Source organism: Bos javanicus, chromosome 19 (genome assembly GCF_032452875.1).
Source record: "Bos javanicus breed banteng chromosome 19, ARS-OSU_banteng_1.0, whole genome shotgun sequence".
NCBI classification, from domain to species: domain Eukaryota; kingdom Metazoa; phylum Chordata; class Mammalia; order Artiodactyla; family Bovidae; genus Bos; species Bos javanicus.
Window position 1 is genome coordinate 48,021,805 of NC_083886.1, and position 19,958 is coordinate 48,041,762.

General features: G+C 34.2%; 1 protein-coding gene across 1 annotated transcript in view; it reads left to right on the top strand.

Moving 5' to 3' along the window:
• Window positions 1-11,874, top strand: part of EFCAB13 (EF-hand calcium binding domain 13) — a 216,171-nt gene extending 204,297 nt beyond the window's left edge. The window contains exons 42-46 of the mRNA XM_061392253.1: window positions 1,287-1,391; window positions 7,955-8,008; window positions 8,588-8,686; window positions 10,820-10,873; window positions 11,574-11,874. Of these exons, the coding sequence (XP_061248237.1) occupies window positions 1,287-1,391; window positions 7,955-8,008; window positions 8,588-8,686; window positions 10,820-10,873; window positions 11,574-11,695 (434 nt within the window). The 3' untranslated portion in view covers window positions 11,696-11,874. The remainder of the gene's footprint in view (window positions 1-1,286; window positions 1,392-7,954; window positions 8,009-8,587; window positions 8,687-10,819; window positions 10,874-11,573) is intronic.
• Window positions 11,875-19,958: the final 8,084 nt, after the last annotated feature.

The window sequence follows — 19,958 nt, forward strand, 5'->3', positions numbered from 1 at the left end:
ATTAAGGGACCTGACATTCCAGGTTTCTATGGAATATTGTTCTTGACAGCATCAGGCTTTACTTTCATTGGACATCGTTTCTGGGCATCATTTCTGCTTTGGCTCAGCCTCTTCATTCTTTCTGGAGCAATTTTTCTGCTCTTCCTCTGGAGCATATTGGACAACTACCAGCCTGGGGGTCTCATCTTTCAGTATCATATCTTTTGGCCTTTTCATACTGCTCATGGGTTTCTCAAGGCAAGAATGCTGAAGCAGTTTGCCATTCCCTTCTCCAGAAATCCAAATGAGAAAAGTAAAAGGAGGGATTAAAAGACTGCATGTTTTGGCATGGTAGAATAATAATAATAATACTGGCTTTACAATTCAAAGAGAATATGATCACTTTTGTTTGGGGAGGGGAGGGCTGTACCACATGGCATGTGGGACTTTGATCAGGGATTAAACCCATGTTCCCTACTTTGGAAGCATAGAATCTTAACCACTGGGCCACCAGGAAAGTCCCCAAATGATCAGACTTTCAAAGTTTTTTTTTAGTTTGTAATGTTTTTATAATTTGATATATATGGAAAAATTTTAAAGCCATAATTCTAAAATGATTTTAAAACCATCTTGGTGACTGATTTCTCTTTTTCCTGAATTATGTGTTTTTTTACAGCTGATGGGAAAATCTATCAGAATAGATTACTGGAAGGTATAAAGACTCTTAGAGATAGGAGAGTCATAATGAAAAAAGCAGATGAGTGCTCTGTAATTTACCATTTTTTTGTTGTAGTATAAAACACATAAGATAAAATTTCTATTTTAGTAACATTAAGTATACAACCTTTTGTAACCGTTACCACCATCCATATCCAGAAACTTTTCATCACCCCAAACAGAAATGCTATCAAAAAGTCCATTAAGAAATAATTTCCCATTCCCCTCTCCTCCACCCTGAGTAACCACTACTCTACTTTCTATCTCTACGAATTTGCCTATTTTATGTACCTTAGGTAAGTAGATATTCATTTAATTTTGTTATTTTTTTCAAGAAAAATCCATATTTCTTTGGAATTTCCCAAACTTTGGCAGGGCTTAGAAAAATTAAAATCTGAATCTGTACCATAAAAAATAGAAGATTTCTTTTATTCATAAAATTTGATCAACAATAAAGCCAACCAGTCTGAAATTTTAATCAGCAGTAACAACCACCGCCCCTTAGTTGAACAGAAGAATTGACTAGATTGTCTAGTTTTGTCAGATTTTAAAATTACTATATTTTGCTCTCATCCCTGTCTCTTTTTAAGGAGGGAAAATTGATGTCTGTAAATTGGACACAGTTCTGGAAAACATGGGGATGAATCTCACAGAAAAGGAACTTAAAGATCTGACACAGAGCCTGAAAACTGATGGTGAGCAACAAATGGTGAACATTCAGAGTTCAAATAGCAGAGTGGTTAAAGGCACAGATGCTAGAACCAGACTGACTGGGTTTGAATTCTCACTTTTAAGGTTTAAAATTATGGCATCTTAATGTTTTTCTGTCTCAGTTTCTTCATATATGAAAGAAGTACATTAATAGGACATCGTTAATAGAATTTTGTGAGGATTAAATTAAACCAGTGCCTGGTATTATACATAATGTGTCCAATAAAGTCACTTATTACTATGATAAATATTATTGTTATCATCATTTCTATTATTATCAAGCACCTCTGAAAGCTTGTGAGATTATAGACCTCTTCAAAATGCTTACTTGACATCAAGCTGCTTAGAAAAACTTTGAAAACCCAATATGGAAGTTCTTACTTATTCAAACATTTTCTCTTGACTTTTACATTAATTTATGTTAATGTTTTCTTTTGCATGATGAAGTCTACACATTGCTGAGAATGTTAACAGGATTACTGAAGGACCATTAGGGAGACAGGAAAAAAGAGAAAAAGTGGGGAGAGGTTGCAGAGGGCAAGGCTTGTGACAATAGGATATAACAAAATTAAAAGAGTAAATCTGAAAAAAAAACAAGGGAGAAACAAAGCCTACTGAGCATAATGATTAAAATTTCACCCCAAATTGCATCAAGTTGCAGAGATATCGTCCCCCAGCTATTTAAAATAGAAGCACAAAGATGGTGTCACTTTTTTTTGTCCCCTTAGAGAGTCTCATCACAGAGCAAAGTTGTCTATAATTTGGGCCACCCAGTGAACATGCTCTTCCTCCTTTAGAAGGCTATAAAGATTCCTATATGATGTTGCCAGACTCCATTATCCAGGAGCTGATGTTGAACTTCAGTTCCCTCTTGGAAACCTGGAAACAAGCTCTGATTTTTTAAGAAATGTTAAGTAAGGTTGAAGTGTAACTAATCACAAAGCAATTCCCTCCTAGAAGGACAAGATCTAGAATATGTGAACTTTAGAAGATTCCAGGAAGGCCAAGAAATATCTCACCACTGGACAAATCCATTTTTCCCATCTTAATCAGATGCCATTTAGTAGGAATTTTGTCATTTCTTACTTTACATTTTTCAGAGATGAGTTCTTGTTTTTTTTAAATTAATTAATTAATTTATTTTAATTGGAGGCTAATTACTTTACAGTATTGTAGTGGTTTTTGCCATGCATTGACATGAATAAGCCATGGGTGTACATGTGTCCTCCATCCTGAACCTCCCTCCCAACTCCCTCCCCATCCCATCCCTCAGGATTGTCCCAGTGCACCGGCTATGAAAGCCCTGTTTCATGCATCGAACTTGGACTGGTGATTTATTTCACATATGGTAATATACATGTTTCAATGCTATTCTTTCAAATCATCTCACCCTCGCCTTTTCCCACAGAGTCCAAAAGTCTGTTCTTTACATATGTGTCTCTTTTGCTGTCTCAAATACAGGATCATCTTTACCATCTTTCTAAATTCCATATATATGTGTTAATATACTGGTTTGGTGTTTTTCTTTCTGACTTACTTCACTCTGTATAATAGGCTCCAGTTTCATCCACCTCATTAGAACTGATTCAAATGCATTCTTTTTAATAGCTGAGTAATATTCCATTGTGTATATGTACCACAGCTTTCTTATCCATTTGTCTGCCGATGGGCATCTAGGTTGCTTTCATGCCCTAGCTATTGTAAACAGTGCTGCGATGAACATTGGGGTACACGTGTCTCTTTCAATTCTGATTTCCTTGGTGTGTATGCCCAGCAGTGGGATTGCTGGGTCATATGGCAGTTCTATTTGAGTTTTTAAAGGAATCTCCACACTGTTCTCCATAGTGGCTGTACTAGTCTGCATTTCCACCAACAGTGTGAGAGGGTTCCCTTTTTTTCCCCACCCTCTTCAGCATTTATTGTTTGTAGACATTTTGATAGCAGCCATTCTGATCGTTGTGAGATGGTACCTCATTATGGTTTTGATTTGCATTTTTCTGATAATGAGTGATGTTGAGCATCTTTTCATGTGTTTGTTAGCCATCTGTATGTCTTCTTTGGAGAAATGTCTGTTTAGTTCTTTGGCCCATTTTTTGATTGGGTCATTTATTTTTCTGGAATTGAGTTGCATGAGCTGCTTGTATATTTTTGAGATTAGTTGTTTGTCAGTTGCTTCATTTGCTATTATTTTCTCCCATTCTGAAGGCTGTCTTTTCACCTTGCTTATAGTTTCCTTCTTTGTGCAAAAGTTCTTAAGTTTAATTAGGTCCCATTTGCTTATTTTTTGCTTTTATTTCCATTACTCTGGGAAGTGGGTCATAGAGAATCCTGCTGTGATTTATGCCAGAGAGTGTTTTGACTATGTTTTCCTCTAGGAGTTTTATGGTTTCTGGTCTTACATTTAGATCTTTAATCCATTTTGAGTTTATTTTGTGTATGGAACTTATATGCAGAGTACATCATGAGAAATGCTGGGCTGGAGGAAGCACAAGCTGGAATCAAGATTTCCGGGAGAAATATCAATAACCTCAGATACGCAGATGACACCACCCTTATGGCAGAAAGTGAAGAAGAACTAAAGAGCCTCTTGATGAAAGTGAAAGAGGAGAGTGAAAAGTTGGCTTAAAGCTCAACATTCAGAAAACTAATATCATGGCATCTGGTCCCATCACTTCATGGCAAATAGATGGGAAAACAGTGAAAACAGTGACTGACTTTATTTTTCTGGGCTCTAAAATCACTGCAGACGGTGATTGCAGCCATGAAATTGAAAGACATTTATTCCTTGGAAGGAAAGTCATGACCAACCTAGACAGCATATTAAAAAGCAGAGACATTACTTTGTCCACAAAGGTCCATCTAGTCAAGGCTATGGTTTTTCTAGTGGTCATGTATGGATGTGAGAGTTGGACTGTAAAGAAAGCTGAGCACTGAAGAATTAATGCTTTTGAACTGTGGTGTTGGAGAAGACTCTTGAGAATCCCTTGGACTGCAAGGAGATCCAACCAGTCCATCCTAAAGGAGACCAGTCCTGGGTGTTCATTGGAAGGACTGATGCTGAAGCTGAAACTCCAGTACTTTGGCCACCTGATGCAAAGAGCTGACTCATTTGAAAAGACTCTGATGCTGGGAAAGATTGAGGGCAGAAGGGGAAGGGGACAACAGAAGATGAGATGGTTAGATGGCATCACCGACTCAATGGACATAGGTTTGGGTAGACTCCGGGAGTTGGTGATGGACAGGGAGGCCTGGCGTGCTGCAGTTCATGGTGTTGCAGAGAGTCAGACATGACTGAGTGACTGACCTGAACTGAACTGAACTGATGGTATTAGAAAGTGTTCTAGTTTCATTCTTTTACAAGTGGTTGACCAGTTTTCCCAGCACCACTTGTTAAAGAGATTGTCTTTTCTCCATTGTATATTCTTGCCTCCTTTGTCAAAGACAAGGTGTCCATAGGTGCGTGGATTTATATCTGGGCTTTCTATTTTGTTCCATTAATCTATATTTCTGTCTTTGTGCCAGTACTGTACTGTCTTGATGACTGTAGCTTTGTAGTATAGTCTGAAGTCAGGCAGGTTGATTCCTTCAGTTCCATTTTTCTTTCTCAAGATTGCTTTGGCTATTGCAGGTTTTTTGTATTTCCATACAAATTGTGAAATTATTTATTCTAGTTCTCTGAAAAATACCATTGGTAGCTTGATAGGAATTGCATTGAATCTATAGATTGCTTTGGGTAGTATATTCATTTTCTCTATATTGATTCTTCTCATCCATGAACATGGTATATTTCTCCATCTATTTGTGTCATCTTTGATTCCTTTCATCATTGTTTTATAGTTTTCTATATATAGGTCTCTTGCTTCTTTAGGTTGGAGAAGGCAATGGCACCCCACTCCAATACTCTTGCCTGGAAAATCCCATGGATGGAGGAGCCTGGTGGGTTGCGGTCCATGGGGTCACTAAGAGTCAGATACAACTGAGCGACTTCACTTTGACTTTTCACTTTCATGCATTGGAGAAGGAAATGGCAACCCACTCCAGTGTTCTTGCCTAGAGAATCCTAGGGATGGGGGAGCCTGGTGGGCTGCCATCTATGGGGTCGCAGAGTCGGACACGACTGAGGTGACTTAGCAGTTTCTTTAGGTAGATTTATTCCTAAGCATTTTATTATTTTTGTTGCAATGGTGAATGAAATTGTTTCCTTAATTTCTCTTTCTGTTTTCTCATTGTTAATGTATAGGAATGCAAGGGATTTCTGTGTGTTAATTTTATATCCTGCAACTTTACTATATTCATTGATTAGCTCTAGTAATTTTATGGTGCTGTCTTTAGGGTTTTCTATGTAGAGGATCATATCATTTGCAAACAGTGAGAGTTTTACTTCTTCTTTTCCAATCTGGATTCCTTTTATTTCTTTTTCTTCTCTGATTGCTGGGCTAAAACTTCCAAAACTATGTTGAATAGTAGTGGTGAGAGTGGGCACCCTTGTCTTGTTCCTGATTTTAGGGGAAATGCTTTTAGTTTTTCACCACTGAGGATAATGTTTTCTGTGGGTTTATCATATATGGCTTTTATTATGTTGAGGTATGTTCCTTCTATGCCTGCTTTCTGGAGGTTTTTTATCATATATGGATGTGGAATTTTGTCAAAGACTTTCTCTGCATCTATTGAGATAATCATATGGTTTTTATCTTTCAATTTGTTAATATGTTGTATCACATTGCTTGATTTGTGAATACTGAAGAATCCTTGCATCCCTGGGATAAAGCCCATGATATATGATCTTTATAATATGTTGTTGGATTCCGTTTGGTAGAATTTTGTTAAGGATTTTTGCATCTATGTTCATCAGTGATATTGACCTGTAGTTTTCTTTTTTTGTGGCATCTTTGTCTGGTTTTGGTATTAGGGTGATGGTGGCCTTATAGAATGAGTTTGGAAGTTTACCTTCCTCTGCAATTTTCTGGAAGAGTTGGAGTAGGATAGGTGTTAGCTCTTCTCTAATTTTTTTGGTAGAATTCACCTGTGAAGCCATCTGGTCCTGGGCTATTGTTTGTGGAAGATTTTTGATTACAGTTTCTATTTCCATGCTTGTGATGGGTCTGTTAAGATTATCTATTTCTTTCTGGTTCAGTTTTGGAAGGTTATACTTCCAAAGAAGTATAAGAATTTATCCATTTATTCCAAGTTGTCCATTTTATTGGTATATAGTTGCTGATAGCAGTCTCTTATGATCCTTTGTATTTCTGTGTTGTCTGTTGTGATTTCTCCATTTTCATTTCTAATTTTATTGATTTGATTCTTCTCCTTTGTTTCTTGATGAGTCTGGCTAATCATTTGTCTATTTTATTTATCTCCTCAAAGAACCAGCTTTTAGCTTTTGTTGATTTTTGCTGTAGTCTCCTTTGTTTCTTTTTCATTTATTTCTGCCCTAATTTTTAAGATTTCTTTCCTTCTACTAACCCTGGGATTCTTCATTTCTTCTTTTTCTAGTTGCTTTAGGTGTAAAGTTCGGTAATTTATTTGATTTTTCTTTTGCTTCTTGAGGTAAGCTTGTATTCCTATGAACCTTCCCCTTAGCACTGTTTTACTGAATCCCATAGGTTTTGGGTTGTCATGTTTTCATTTTCATTCATTTCTATGCATATTTTTATTTCTTTTTTGATTTCTTCTGTGATTTGTTGGTTATTCAGAAGTGTGTTGTTTAGCGTCCATATATTTGTATGCTTTTAAGACCTTTTTCTTTAGCTCAGAATGCCCATCTGAAATTATATTGGATTTTTTATTATGTTTAATAGTTGTATTTTCTCAATAGTGTAATATATAATTCAAATTTTAATTTTTGCTGTTAGTCAACAGGTAAATATTTGGAAAATAAAAGCACAAGAATGTTTCACTGTTTTCCTCTTTCTCAATACTTAATATAATTGAGGTTCTGATTTAGTGAACTTATTTTGTCTCTCTAATGTTTCTATTTGAATGTCCTTTTAAAAACTGATGAAATAGATCATTGAATATCTATTATATGCAAAGGTTGTAATTAACAATTGTGTAGGTATTAAGTCAGTTATAACTTGCACATGTAATTCAAGTCAATGAATTTTTTGTCTTAATTATAATAGTGAATAAATAATGAGTATGTGTCAACTTTATATGAGTAGAAAATTTCCAAACATAAAACAGTAAAATATGGTATACATCACCTTTTTAATTTTGACCCAGTAACCTAACTAAATAATGGAGAATTTTCTAATATCTAAATGCTTAAAAGCAGCTAAAGTAAATGGGGCTTCTTTTGCATATAATTCTTTTATGCTGAAAGTTTTAATATCTTAAAAAAATGTCAGTGTCACATTGTTAATATAGTTATATATGTGAAATGTAAAACATTTTTCTTATTTTATACCAATGAAAGGGAGAAATAAAATTCTATAGCAAGTGATAAGTACTAAATTGTTTTGTTCACTTTCTCATCTTTTGTGTTATGTGTGTGTGTATATATATATAGATATAGATAGATAGATGTAACATGTGTGTTTTCTTGCAGTTGATGGGAAAGTTGATATGAAAAAGGTAATGGATGAAGTGAAAGCCTTCACAGGTTAGTGGTAAATTACTAATAAACTGAACATCCTAGAGTTTGACAATTTTTATTTTTCTATCATGTTTTCCTGCTATCCTGCCACTAGATCCAATGGAAAGTTTTATCTTGTTGCATAAATTTAAGTTAGGAAAAAAGGAAGCAAAAATAAAGCAATACAAAATATACCTACAGGACTAAATCTATATAAGAAATCCTACACTGTAGAGATTTCCTTCCTAAGAAAACATTTAGGAATGAAATTCTAGGCAGGCACAATAAATGGCACTGTGAATTCTTGAATAATTGTAAATGAGTCAACAATTGCTTTATTAACAAAGTCATGTAACACTTTCTTATAAGATTATTTTTAATCTTACCTGATAAGCTATCTAGGTGGATTAACTGAACAGTAATAGAAATAAATTTATTTTTTCTCATAATTTAAAAAGAACCTTTGTCTGTTAGTATTGAAGAAACAATTAAGAGTTCTGATTTCCCCCAAGACTATATAGATGGGGACTTCATTGTGCTTTTTGCTATTCAACCTCAAATTTGGAATCATCATTAATAAGTATAATTATTTCTAACTTTTTAAAGGTGAAAATATCAATAACGTGGAAAATGTGCTGAGTGATACGGGAATTGAACTTCCAGAAACAGAATATGCAAAGCTGATGAAAGCACTGCCAGTTAGTGGTAAGCCTAAAAACTGCTGCTGAAACCTTCCTTTGAACAACTAGACCTTGTAAGCCTGGGAGGGAAGTTATAAAGCTTTAGAATTTAATGCCTAAGGATTTAAAATTTAAACTCTGGGTTATTTCTAAAAGTCCACCACCCAGATTGAGGGCTATTGTACAAAATAAATGGCTTGTCCACATCAAAAATGTGAAAATCATGATGGAAAAAGAATGAGGAATTGTCCCCGATTAAGGAATAAAGAAACATGAGAAATTGATTCTTAGTTGCTATATATTGACATTAATGGAACAACTAGTAAAATTTGAGTAAACTCTGTAGATTAGTTAGGTGTGCTGTATCAATCTTAATCTTCTAATTGTGCTGTCACTATGTAAGAGAATTATATACACGTATATGTGTATATATATATATATATTTTTTTTTTTTTTAAAGATAATGCACACTAAAGTACTTAGTGGTTAAGGGCATTGTACCTGCAAATTCACTTGCAAACATTCAGAAAAAAATAATATGCACCTACAGAAAGGATGATAAAGTAAATATAGTTAAATGTTAACATTTGAAAAATCTGGGTAAAGACTGTATGAGAATTCTTTGTACTATTTTTGTTACTTTCTGGCTCTGACAGTGTCATGTAGATTTTGGTTTAAGAATCACTGAAATTTCCTGTGAAAATTGCCATGATAAGATAAGCAATGATTTTATTCATTCACTTGTCTTATTTTTTAGATTCCACAATAAGTAAAAATATACAGTATTTATCATTCTGTGTGACTTACTTCATGAAGTGTAATACTCTCCAGCTTCAAAACAAAGAGCATGGCAAAATGTCCTCATAAAACTTTTTAAAATTTCCCCTGTATTGATAATTATTTCCCTAGTCTCATTCAGTATCAATCTTAATCTTCTAATTAATGCACACTGTGTTTAGTGTGCATTATCTTAAATATATATATATGTATACACATATATATACATATACATGCATATAATTCTCTTACATAGTCACAGCACAATTAGAAGATTAAGTTTGATACTGGTCAGTCTCAGTCTGATTTGCTGTATTTATGCTTTATCTTTTTGTCAGTTATACTTCCTAGCAATTAATCTGTGTTATTGTTTCCTACCCCACAAACAACCCAATTCTTAGACTTATTTGTTGTTTACTATTTGTTTAATGTATTAATTTCTGCTATAATTTTTGTCAGTTCCTTTTTCTGTCTTTGGAACATTTTCATTCTCTATTATTCTTGAAGTTGAATGGTTGACTCTTTTCATTTTTGTTGCTTTAGCCTTATTTCATGGGATCAGATATATAGTTCCTGTTATCATCATTGTTAATTAGCTTACAGTTTCATTTTTCCTCTTGACCCAGATGTTGCTGCCAAAATAATTTTAATATTTTTAGATGGTTGGATTTTTTGACTTCTAGTATTTTAACTTTATTTAAACATAGTATTAAAACTTTAGAAAAGTTTTAAGAAGAGTACAAAAAACTCCCTCCTACCCTTTACCCAGGTTCACAATTCGTTTACAATTTGCCCATTAGCTTTATCATTTATTCATACTTTCTCTCTCTATCCATACTCCTCTCTCTCCAATAAATACACACAAGTACATACATTCTTTTTTCCTGAATCAACTGCAGAAATATTAACACTCAACATCCAGAAATAATAAACTGACAAGATTTAATACTTCTGCATGAGATAAAAAGCAAATACCAACCTTGGAAATTATTTGCAACAAGTATAACAAAGAGATAATTAAGAACTTTTTAAAGATCTTTTTTTAAATAAAAAGACCACCTAATATGAAAATGGACTTTTGACAATGGATATCAACATGCATGTATAAATTGGCATGAAACACTTTTTTAAAGAACTTGATCATGTATATTCAGCATGGTAGAATTCTACAAAAAAAATGGCTTTGTGGGACAAAGTGTGAATAGTTTTGTATTTTTAAAGATTTTAGTATTTCTTAATGTTATTACTACTTCAAGGTAAAACAGATAAAAGTATTCTAGGACAAATTATTATTATTCTTAAATATAAGAAATAAATTCTATTTTTGTGAATTCCATTATCAGTTTCCCTGTATCATAATCCAACCCCCCTTTTTTAACAGGTGATGGAAAGGTGCATAAAAATAGAACACTAAAGGGTGTGACATCTTTCAAAAGTAAGAATTGTAATGTATTGATTCTCTTGTCTGGTATCTTCTTTCTTTTCATAAGATTTTGAATCCTTTATCCTTTTTATATTTTTATTCATTATTTTTGCTTCTTTCAGTGTATTTTCATTTTACACAGAAATGATGTGTATACTATTATCTTCATAGGAAATACCATACATGGAATTTTTCTAGTATTGCTCCCAGGTAAATAATTGGTATGTAATTTTGCAAAGAAAAATTGAAGTGGAGGATTAACATCACCACTGAATTTAGAAAAGTTGTTCAGCAGCAGTGACAGCCAATTTTGGAGTCTGATCCAAAAAAATAAATAAAACTACTTTGTATAATAAATCAGGACTACTGGGAGTAATGGATGAGGATTCTCCAGGTCCAGTTACCATTCGGCCCAATAACCTTCTTGAGAACGTCTTCTCTATGTAGACTTGTCACCAGTATAGGTTTTAAGGAAATGTGTTCCATGTTCTTGTACCTATTGACTTTCTCTATACTCTTGGAAAAGTCAAATGGAAGCTATAGTCTTCTTATCAGAAATGGCAATAACAATACAAATATGCAAATTTTATTTTTTGTTGTCTCTTTTATTATAATACTTATACATACTCATGAAAGACATTTAAAGACAAATGTGTTTTTCATGTTTTAGATCATTCAGTGGCTTTCATGTTACTTTTCTGTCTTTCTTAAGGGGGAAAAGTTGACATCAGCAACTTGAGACCACTTCTGGAAAAAATGAATATCAAACTCACTGAAAAAGAATTTGAACAGCTAAATGAAAATCTACCTGTTGATGGTATGAATAGTAAATAGCACTGTCAGTCTCCAAAGGGAGTTTTCTCTATGTCTTACAGCTGAGAATTTCTAAAACTTGATTTAGTTGGTAATAACATAAAAGTTTAAAATCTTAAGGTACCCTAAACTTAGAAGAAAAAAAAAAAAAAAAGCTACAAATGCCAACTATTGTTACTGTCATTCACCATTGTTTTAAGGATTCCAGCTACTTCAGTGAGGAAATGGGATGAAACAATACTGAGAAAGAGACAATATTACCTTTAGTTTCAGATGATATGATTGTGTCTCTAAGAAACACAGAACACAAACTAAAAGAAATCTATTATAATTACTGAGTCTTATACATGCGAAGTCGCTTCAGGCGTGTCCAACTCTTTGCAACTCCATGGACTGTGGCCTGCTGGGCTCCTCTGTCCTTGGGATTCTCCAGACAAAGATACTGAAGTGGATTGCCATTTCCTCATCCAGGGGATCTTCCAGACCCAGGGATCGAACCCATGTCTCTTATGTCTCCTGCTTTGGCAGGCGGCTTCTTTACCACTAGCACCATCTGGGAAGCCCTATTTGCATCTTAGATAAGCCATTTTGGTTCAGGTAACTAAATACAAGATAAATATGCAAACCTCTGTGGCTTTCCCAAAGCTTACAATGACCAAATAGGAAAAGTACTTGATTTATAACTTCAACAAAACCCATGAACTATCTAAGAATGCATTTTACAAGAAATAGGATCTGTATAGAGTAAAATCTTATTAAGGAACATAAAAAGTTAATTCGTGTTCTTGAATGGTAAACTAACACTCAGGTTCAGATTGTTAAATCAGACTGACATAAATCAGAGATCTTACCTAGTGTCAAGCTTCACTACATGATGTCTAGGATAAAAGCATTATTAAAAAAAAAAAATAGAGGTCTGAAATGTCAAGGGCAACTCCATAGTTTCTTTCTTCCCATGTTGGACATGCTATTCTGGTTGAGAATAAATGAAGTCTCTATAAATCACCTCACACAGTAGGAGCATTTAAATTATGAAGCATCTCCAGAAAGTTGTATAGTCTTTGTGACATTATTCAGGGAACCATGCCTTACAGCTCATGGGTGCTATTTGCTACAGATTAATTCTTAGCCAGAGATATACTGCTAAGGGCATTTCAAGCATAAAGACTCTTCCTTATCATTAGCCAGAGAACCAACTGACAAAGATATTAAACTGGATCACCTTCCTTCTTTTCTTTTCACTGAGGATATACCCTCAATGATGGAAGATAATGGATTATAAACCACTGCTCTGAGATGGAAAAATGTCTCAAGATTTACTGAAATAAAGATGTCAATTATTCTAAAATTATATATACACATTTATATTTTTTGTGTGTATATATTTCTATATTATATACCTATAGTTTTATATAAAATCCCAATGGGGTTTTTTATCAAAGTATAGTTGATTCACAATATTATGTTAGTTTAAGATATACATCATAGTGATTCAACATTTTGATAGATTATACTCCATTTAAATTTATCATAAAATATTGGCTATAATCCCTGTGATGTACATTATATCTTTATAGCTTTGTTATTTTACACCTAATAGTTTGTGTCTCTTAATCCCCTTCCTCTCTCTTGTCCTGCCCTCCCACCCCTCCCCACTGGTAACGGTTTGTTCTCTGTATCTGTGAATCTGTTTCTGTTTTGTCATATTAACGTGTTTGTTATATTTTTTAGATACTGCATTTAAGTAAAAACATACAGTATTTGTCTGTCTCACTCTGACTTCACTAAGCATAATACCATCCCATCCATCCATATTATTGCAAATGGCAGAACTTCATTCTTTTTTATGGTTGATCAATATTCCATTGTGTGTGTTGTGTATGTATATATATGTGTGTATATACATACACATACACAACGTATCTTCTTTTTTTTAAATTAGGCTACTGATTTTATTCAGGGATCCCTAGTTTTTCCATTAATGTCTTTTATCTGTTGAAGTCCTATGTTGGCATTTAGTCATCATGTCTTGTTCATCCTCTTCAATCTGACAAATTTTTAATCTTTATTTTTCATAACTTTGACAATTTTGAAAAGTACTGGTCATATATCTTGTAGAAAATCCCTCAGTTTGAAGTTGATGTTTTCTCAAAATTATACCAGGGAATAAAAATTTTCAAAAATAATACCACAAAGATGGAGTGTTATTCTTGTAGCATCATATTAAGGTGCATGATATCAAAATGACTTATCACTACACACTAAATTTTCTTTATCCATTCATCTGTTGATGGAAATGTAGATTGCTTTCATATCTTGGCTATTGTAAATAATGCTGCTATGAACATCGGGGTGCATACAGTTTTTCTAATTAGTGTCTTCTGCAGGTATATACTTAGAAGTGGAATTGCTGAATCATGTTATAGTTAATATTGTTAAGAATATCCATACTACTCAAAGCAATCTACAAATTTAATGTAATCCCTATCAAAGTACCCATGACAATTTTTACAGAACTAGAGCAAAAATTTCTAAAATTCATGTGGAACCACAAAAGACCTCAAATACCAAAAGCAATTTTGAGGGAAAAGAACAAAGCTGAAGCTATCACACTTCCTGACTTCACATTATACCATAAAGCTAGAGTGATCAAAACCGTATGGTGTTTTGGCATGAAAACAGACACATAGATCTATGGAACAAAATAGAGAGCCAGAAATAAATCCATACACATATAATTAATTAATCTACCACAAAGGAGATAAAGACATACAATGGGGGAAAGATAGTCTCTTCAATAAGTGGTGTTAGGAAAACTGGACAGATACATGTAAAAGAATTAAGTTAGGACATTTTCTCACACCATGTATCAAAATAAACTCAAAATAAATTATGACCTACAAGTAAGACTGAAAACCATAAAACTCCTGAAAGAAAACATCTTAAGTAGTGCATTCTTTGATATGTCTTAATAATATTTTTTTGAATCAGTCTCTTCAGGCAAGGAAAACAAAAGCAAAAATAAACAAATGGAACCTAATCAAAGTTGGGCACTTTTACACAGCAAAAGGAAAACATCAACAAAACAAAAGGGCATTCTACTGAATGGGAGAAGACATCTGCAGATAATATATCTGATAAGAGGTTAATATCCACATTTGTATAAAGAACTCATACAACTCAATAAAAAAAAAAACTCGATTAAAAACAAACAGAAGACCTGAATAGACATTTTTCCAAAGACATGCAGATGGCCAAAAACACATGTAAAGTTGCTCAACATTGCTGGGCATCAGGGAAGTGCAAATCAAAACCACAAAGAGCTATCACTTCACACCTATCAGAATGGCTATCATCAAAAACACAGCAAACAATAAATAGAACTTCCCTGGCAATCAGTGGGTAAGACCCCGTGCTTCCACTACCAGGGTCATGAGTTTGATTCCTGATCAGGGAACTAAGATCTGCATGCCTCATGGCATGACCGGAAAAAAAAAAAAAAATTAAGTTAAAATAAGTACTGATGAGAATGTGGAGAAAAGGAAGACCTAGAACACTGTTGTTGAGAACGTAAATTGGTGCAGCCACTTTGGAAAATAATATGAAAGCAGAAGTCTTCCAGTCATATCTGACTCTTTGCTACCCCATGAAATTCTCCAGGTCAAATTACTGGAGTGGGTAGCTATTCCCTTCTTCAGGGGATCTTCCCAACCCAGGGATCAAACCCAGGTCTCTTGAATTGCAGGTGGATTCTTTACCAGCTGAGCCCACCATGAAAGCCCAAGAATACTGGAGTGGGTAGCTTATCTCTTCTCCAGGGGATCTTCCCGACCCAGGAATCGAGCCGGGGTCTTCTGCATTGCAGGTGCATTCTTTACCAGCTGAGCTACTAGGGAAAACATGGAAAATAATATGAGGATTCCTCAAAATACTAAAAATAGAACTACCATATGATCCATTAGAGTTTTATTATAAGAACTTTTAAAATGATTTTCAAGAACAAATGGAGGAATAAATGCCCAACTATATCCAAGAAGTCAAGAGAAAGAAAACTAGAAAGATTTGCCTTATCAGATATGAGCAGTTACTATAAAACTACCATAACCAAAACTAAATTTCACTGGCAAGTAATAGATAAATATGTAGACTTTAAATAGACTACTAAACAGTTTTAAAATAAATCTAGTATAATGGATAACATGATGTTTATTAAACAATGATTTTTATATAGTACTTGCCGTCTAAAAAATATAGAAGTCCCCTTATCTTACAATATAAGTAGGAAAAAAACCACTTTGTGTGATTTGACACTCTCAATGTAAAATACGATATTAGGAAAAATTAGGAGAATAGTTTAAAATATTGGTTTGAGGGAGACTTTCTTAATCAAGACAGGTTACCCAGAAGCAGAAAAAGAAAAATAGATGTATTTGGTAATGAACCAGAGAAGTAAAGGAATAAGTAAATTTTAGAGTTATTAAAAAACCTATAAATTTTTTAAATTAAAATATTCCCCAAAAATATGAAAAAGGGATTAAGGGACAAAGTAGTATTGGAAAGGAAATAAATTGTTATATTTTGTAACAACTGATAGACATTCTATAGTATTGATTATTCAAGAAATACAGGAACAATCATATCATTTAGAATTATGAAGCAAAAAACCAGAACTGAAAAAAAATAGCAAAAAGTGGTTACTGTTAAGGGGTAGAACCCAAGAGTAAGAGATTGGGTAAGGATGAAATGTAGATGTTCTGTGTATTTTGTATCTATACATTGATTTTTATCTCTATTTCTTATTTCCAATTTTATTGAGATGTAGTTGACATATAGCATCCTGTAAGTTTAAATATAATGATTTTATGTACATGTGTATTGCAAAATGATTACCACAACAAGTTTAGTTAACATATATCACCTATAACAACTCTTAAGATCTACTTAGGAACTTGTAAAGTATATATAACACAGTATTGTTAACTGTAGTCATCATGCTGTACATTATATCCCCAGAAATTATTTATCTTTTAACTGAAAGTTTATACCTTTTGACCACTTTCGTCCATTTCCCCAACCCCTACTGCTGGTAACCACCAATCTGTTCTCTGTTTCTATGAACTGTTTTTTAGATTCCACATATAAGTGAGATCGTAAGTGTTTACCTTTCTCTGACTGATTTCACTTAGCATAATGCTCTCAAAGTCCATCTATATTGTTGCAAATGGCAAATTTTTTCTTTTTATGGCTGAATAATAACCCATTGTGTATCTCTCTGTATGTGTATGTGTATTTTTATTACCCATTTTTTGATGGATGCTTAGATTGTTTTCCATACGTTTGCTATTGTAAATTTTGCTATAGTGAACATGGGAATACAGAAGTCTCTTCAAGATAGTGATTTTTTTCATGCAAATATATATCCAAAAGTGCAATTGCTAGATAATATAATATCATAGTTTTATTTTTCATTATTTTGAGAAACATGCATATTCTTTTCTTGTAGTGGCTGCACCAATTTACACTTTCACTAACAATGTATAAGTGTTCTTTTTTTCCACATCCTCATCAGTATTTGCTATCTCTTTTTCATGATGGCCACTCTAACAGGTGTGAAATGACATCTCATTGTGGTTTTGATATGCATTTCTCTGATGATTAGTGATCAGATCAGATAAGATCAGTTGCTCAGTCGTGTCCGACTCTTTGCGACTCCATGAATCGCAGCACGCCAGGCCTCCCTGTCCATCACCAACTCCCGGAGTTCACTCAGACTCATGTCCATCGAGTCAGTGAGGCCATCCAGCCATCTCATCCTCTGTTGTCCCCTTCTCCTCTTGCCCCCAATCCCTCCCAGCATCAGAGTCTTTTCCGATGAGTCAACTCTTCGCATGAGGTGGCCAAAGTACTGGCGTTTCAGCTTTAGCATCATTCCCTCCAAAGAAATCCCAGGGCTGATCTCCTTCAGAATGGACTGGTTGGATCTCCTTACACTCCAAGGGACTCTCAAGAGTCTTCTCCAACACCACAGTTCAAAAGCATCAATTCTTCGGCACTCAGCCTTCTTCACAGTCCAACTCTCACATCCATACATGACCACAGGAAAAACCATAGCCTTGACTAGACGAACCTTTGTTGGCAAAGTAATGTCTCTGCTTTTGAATATATGCTGTCTAGGTTGGTCATGACTTTCCTTCCAAGGAGTAAGTGTCTTAATTTCATGGCTGCAGTCACCATCTGCAGTGATGTTGGAGCCCAGAAAAATAAAGTCTGACACTGTTTCCACTGTTTCCCCATCTATTTCCCAAGAAGTGATGGGACTAGATGCCATGATCTTCGTTTTCTGAATGTTGAGCTTTAAGCCAACTTTTTAAATCTCCATTTTCACTTTCATCAAGAGGCTTTTTAGTTCCTCTTCACTTTCTGCCATAAGGGTGGTGTCATCTGCATATCTGAGGTTATTGATATTTCTCATGGCAATCTTGATTCCAGCTTGTGTTTCTTCCAGCCCAGCATTTCTCATGATGTACTCTGCATAGAAGTTAAATAAACAGGGTGACAATATACAGCCTTGATGAACTCCTTTTCCTATTTGGAACCAGTCTGTTGTTCCATGTCCACTTCTAACTTTGCTTCCTGACCTGCATACAGATTTCTCAAGAGGCAGATCAGGTGGTCTGGTATTCCCATCTCTTTCAGAATTTTCCACAGTTTATTGTGATCCACACAGTCAAAGGCTTTGTCATAGTCAATAAAGCAGAAATAGATATTTTTCTGGAACTCTCTTGCTTTTTCCATGATCCAGTGGATGTTGGCAATTTGATCTCTGGTTCCTCTTCCTTTTCTAAAACCAGCTTGAACATCAGGAAGTTCACGGTTCACAATTGCTGAAGCCTGGCTTGGAGAATTTTGAGCATTACTTTACTAGCGTGTGAGATGAGAGCAACTGATGATTAGTGATACTGAGTACCTTTTCATGTACCTGTTAGCCATATGAATATCTCCTTTGGAAAAAATGTTCAGGTCCTTTACCCACTTTTAAATATATTTTTTGATTTCTTTGCTACTGAGGCTTATTAGTTCCTTATATATTTTGATTATTAACCTCTTATCAGGCTTATGGTTTGTAAATATTTTCTTCCTAGGTTGCCTTCTTGCTTTGTTGATTGTTTCTTTTGTGTTGCAGAAGCTTTCTAATTTGATATAATCCCACTTACTTATTTTTATGCTGTTTCTCAGGCTTTAAGGGTCTTACGTTTAAAATTATTGCCAATATTGATGAGATTTTTCTCTGTGTTTTCCTTGGGAGTTTTATGGTTTCAGGTCGTACATTTATTTACATCTGTATTCCATTTTGAGCTTGATTTTTTGTGAGTGATATGAGGTCTAGTTTCATTCTTTTCCATGTGAATATCCAGTTTTCCCAGCACTGTTTAATAGAGGGACTGTCTTTTATCCATTGAGTACTCTTGGTTCCTTTGTCAAATATTAGTTGTCCATATATATTTACATGGGTTTATATCTGGGCTCTTGATCCTCTTTGATTTGGTCTAAGCATGTGTTTCTATGCCAGTGCAATACTGTTTTGATTATTATAGCTTTGTTACATAGTTGGAAATCAGGTCATGTGATGCCTCCAGCTTTGTTCTTTCTCAGGATGCTTTAGCTATTGACGATCTTTTGTGGTTCCAAATGAATTTTAGGATTTTGTTTTCTGCATTTGTAAATTACACTGGAACTTTGGTAGAGATTGCATTGAATCTCTAGATGACTTTGGGTAGTATGGAAATTCTGACATTATTAATTCTTCTAATCCATGAATGTATGATGTCTCCATTTATTTCTGTCTCCTCTAAATTTATTCCTCAGTGTTTTATTGTTTGTGTTGCTGTTATCAATGGAGTTGTCTTATTTCTTTTTCCAGTAATTCATTGTTAGTGTATAGGAACAGTACTGCTTTTCATATGTTGATTTTTGTATTCTGCATCTTTAGTGAATTTGTTTATAAAAATTAACATTTTTAGCAGAGTCTTCAGGATTTTATATATATATATATATATATATAATTATTCATAGAGACAACTTTTTCCTTTCTGATTCTGATGCCTTTTGTTTTTTTTTCCTTGTCTATTTGCTCTGCCTAAGACTTTCAGTACTATGTTGAATAGAACTGATGAGAGTGGCCACCCTTGTTTTATTCCTGATCTTAGAGGAAAAACTTTTAATCTTTCACCACTGAATATGATATAACTATGGGCTTGTCATATATAACCTTTATTATATTAAG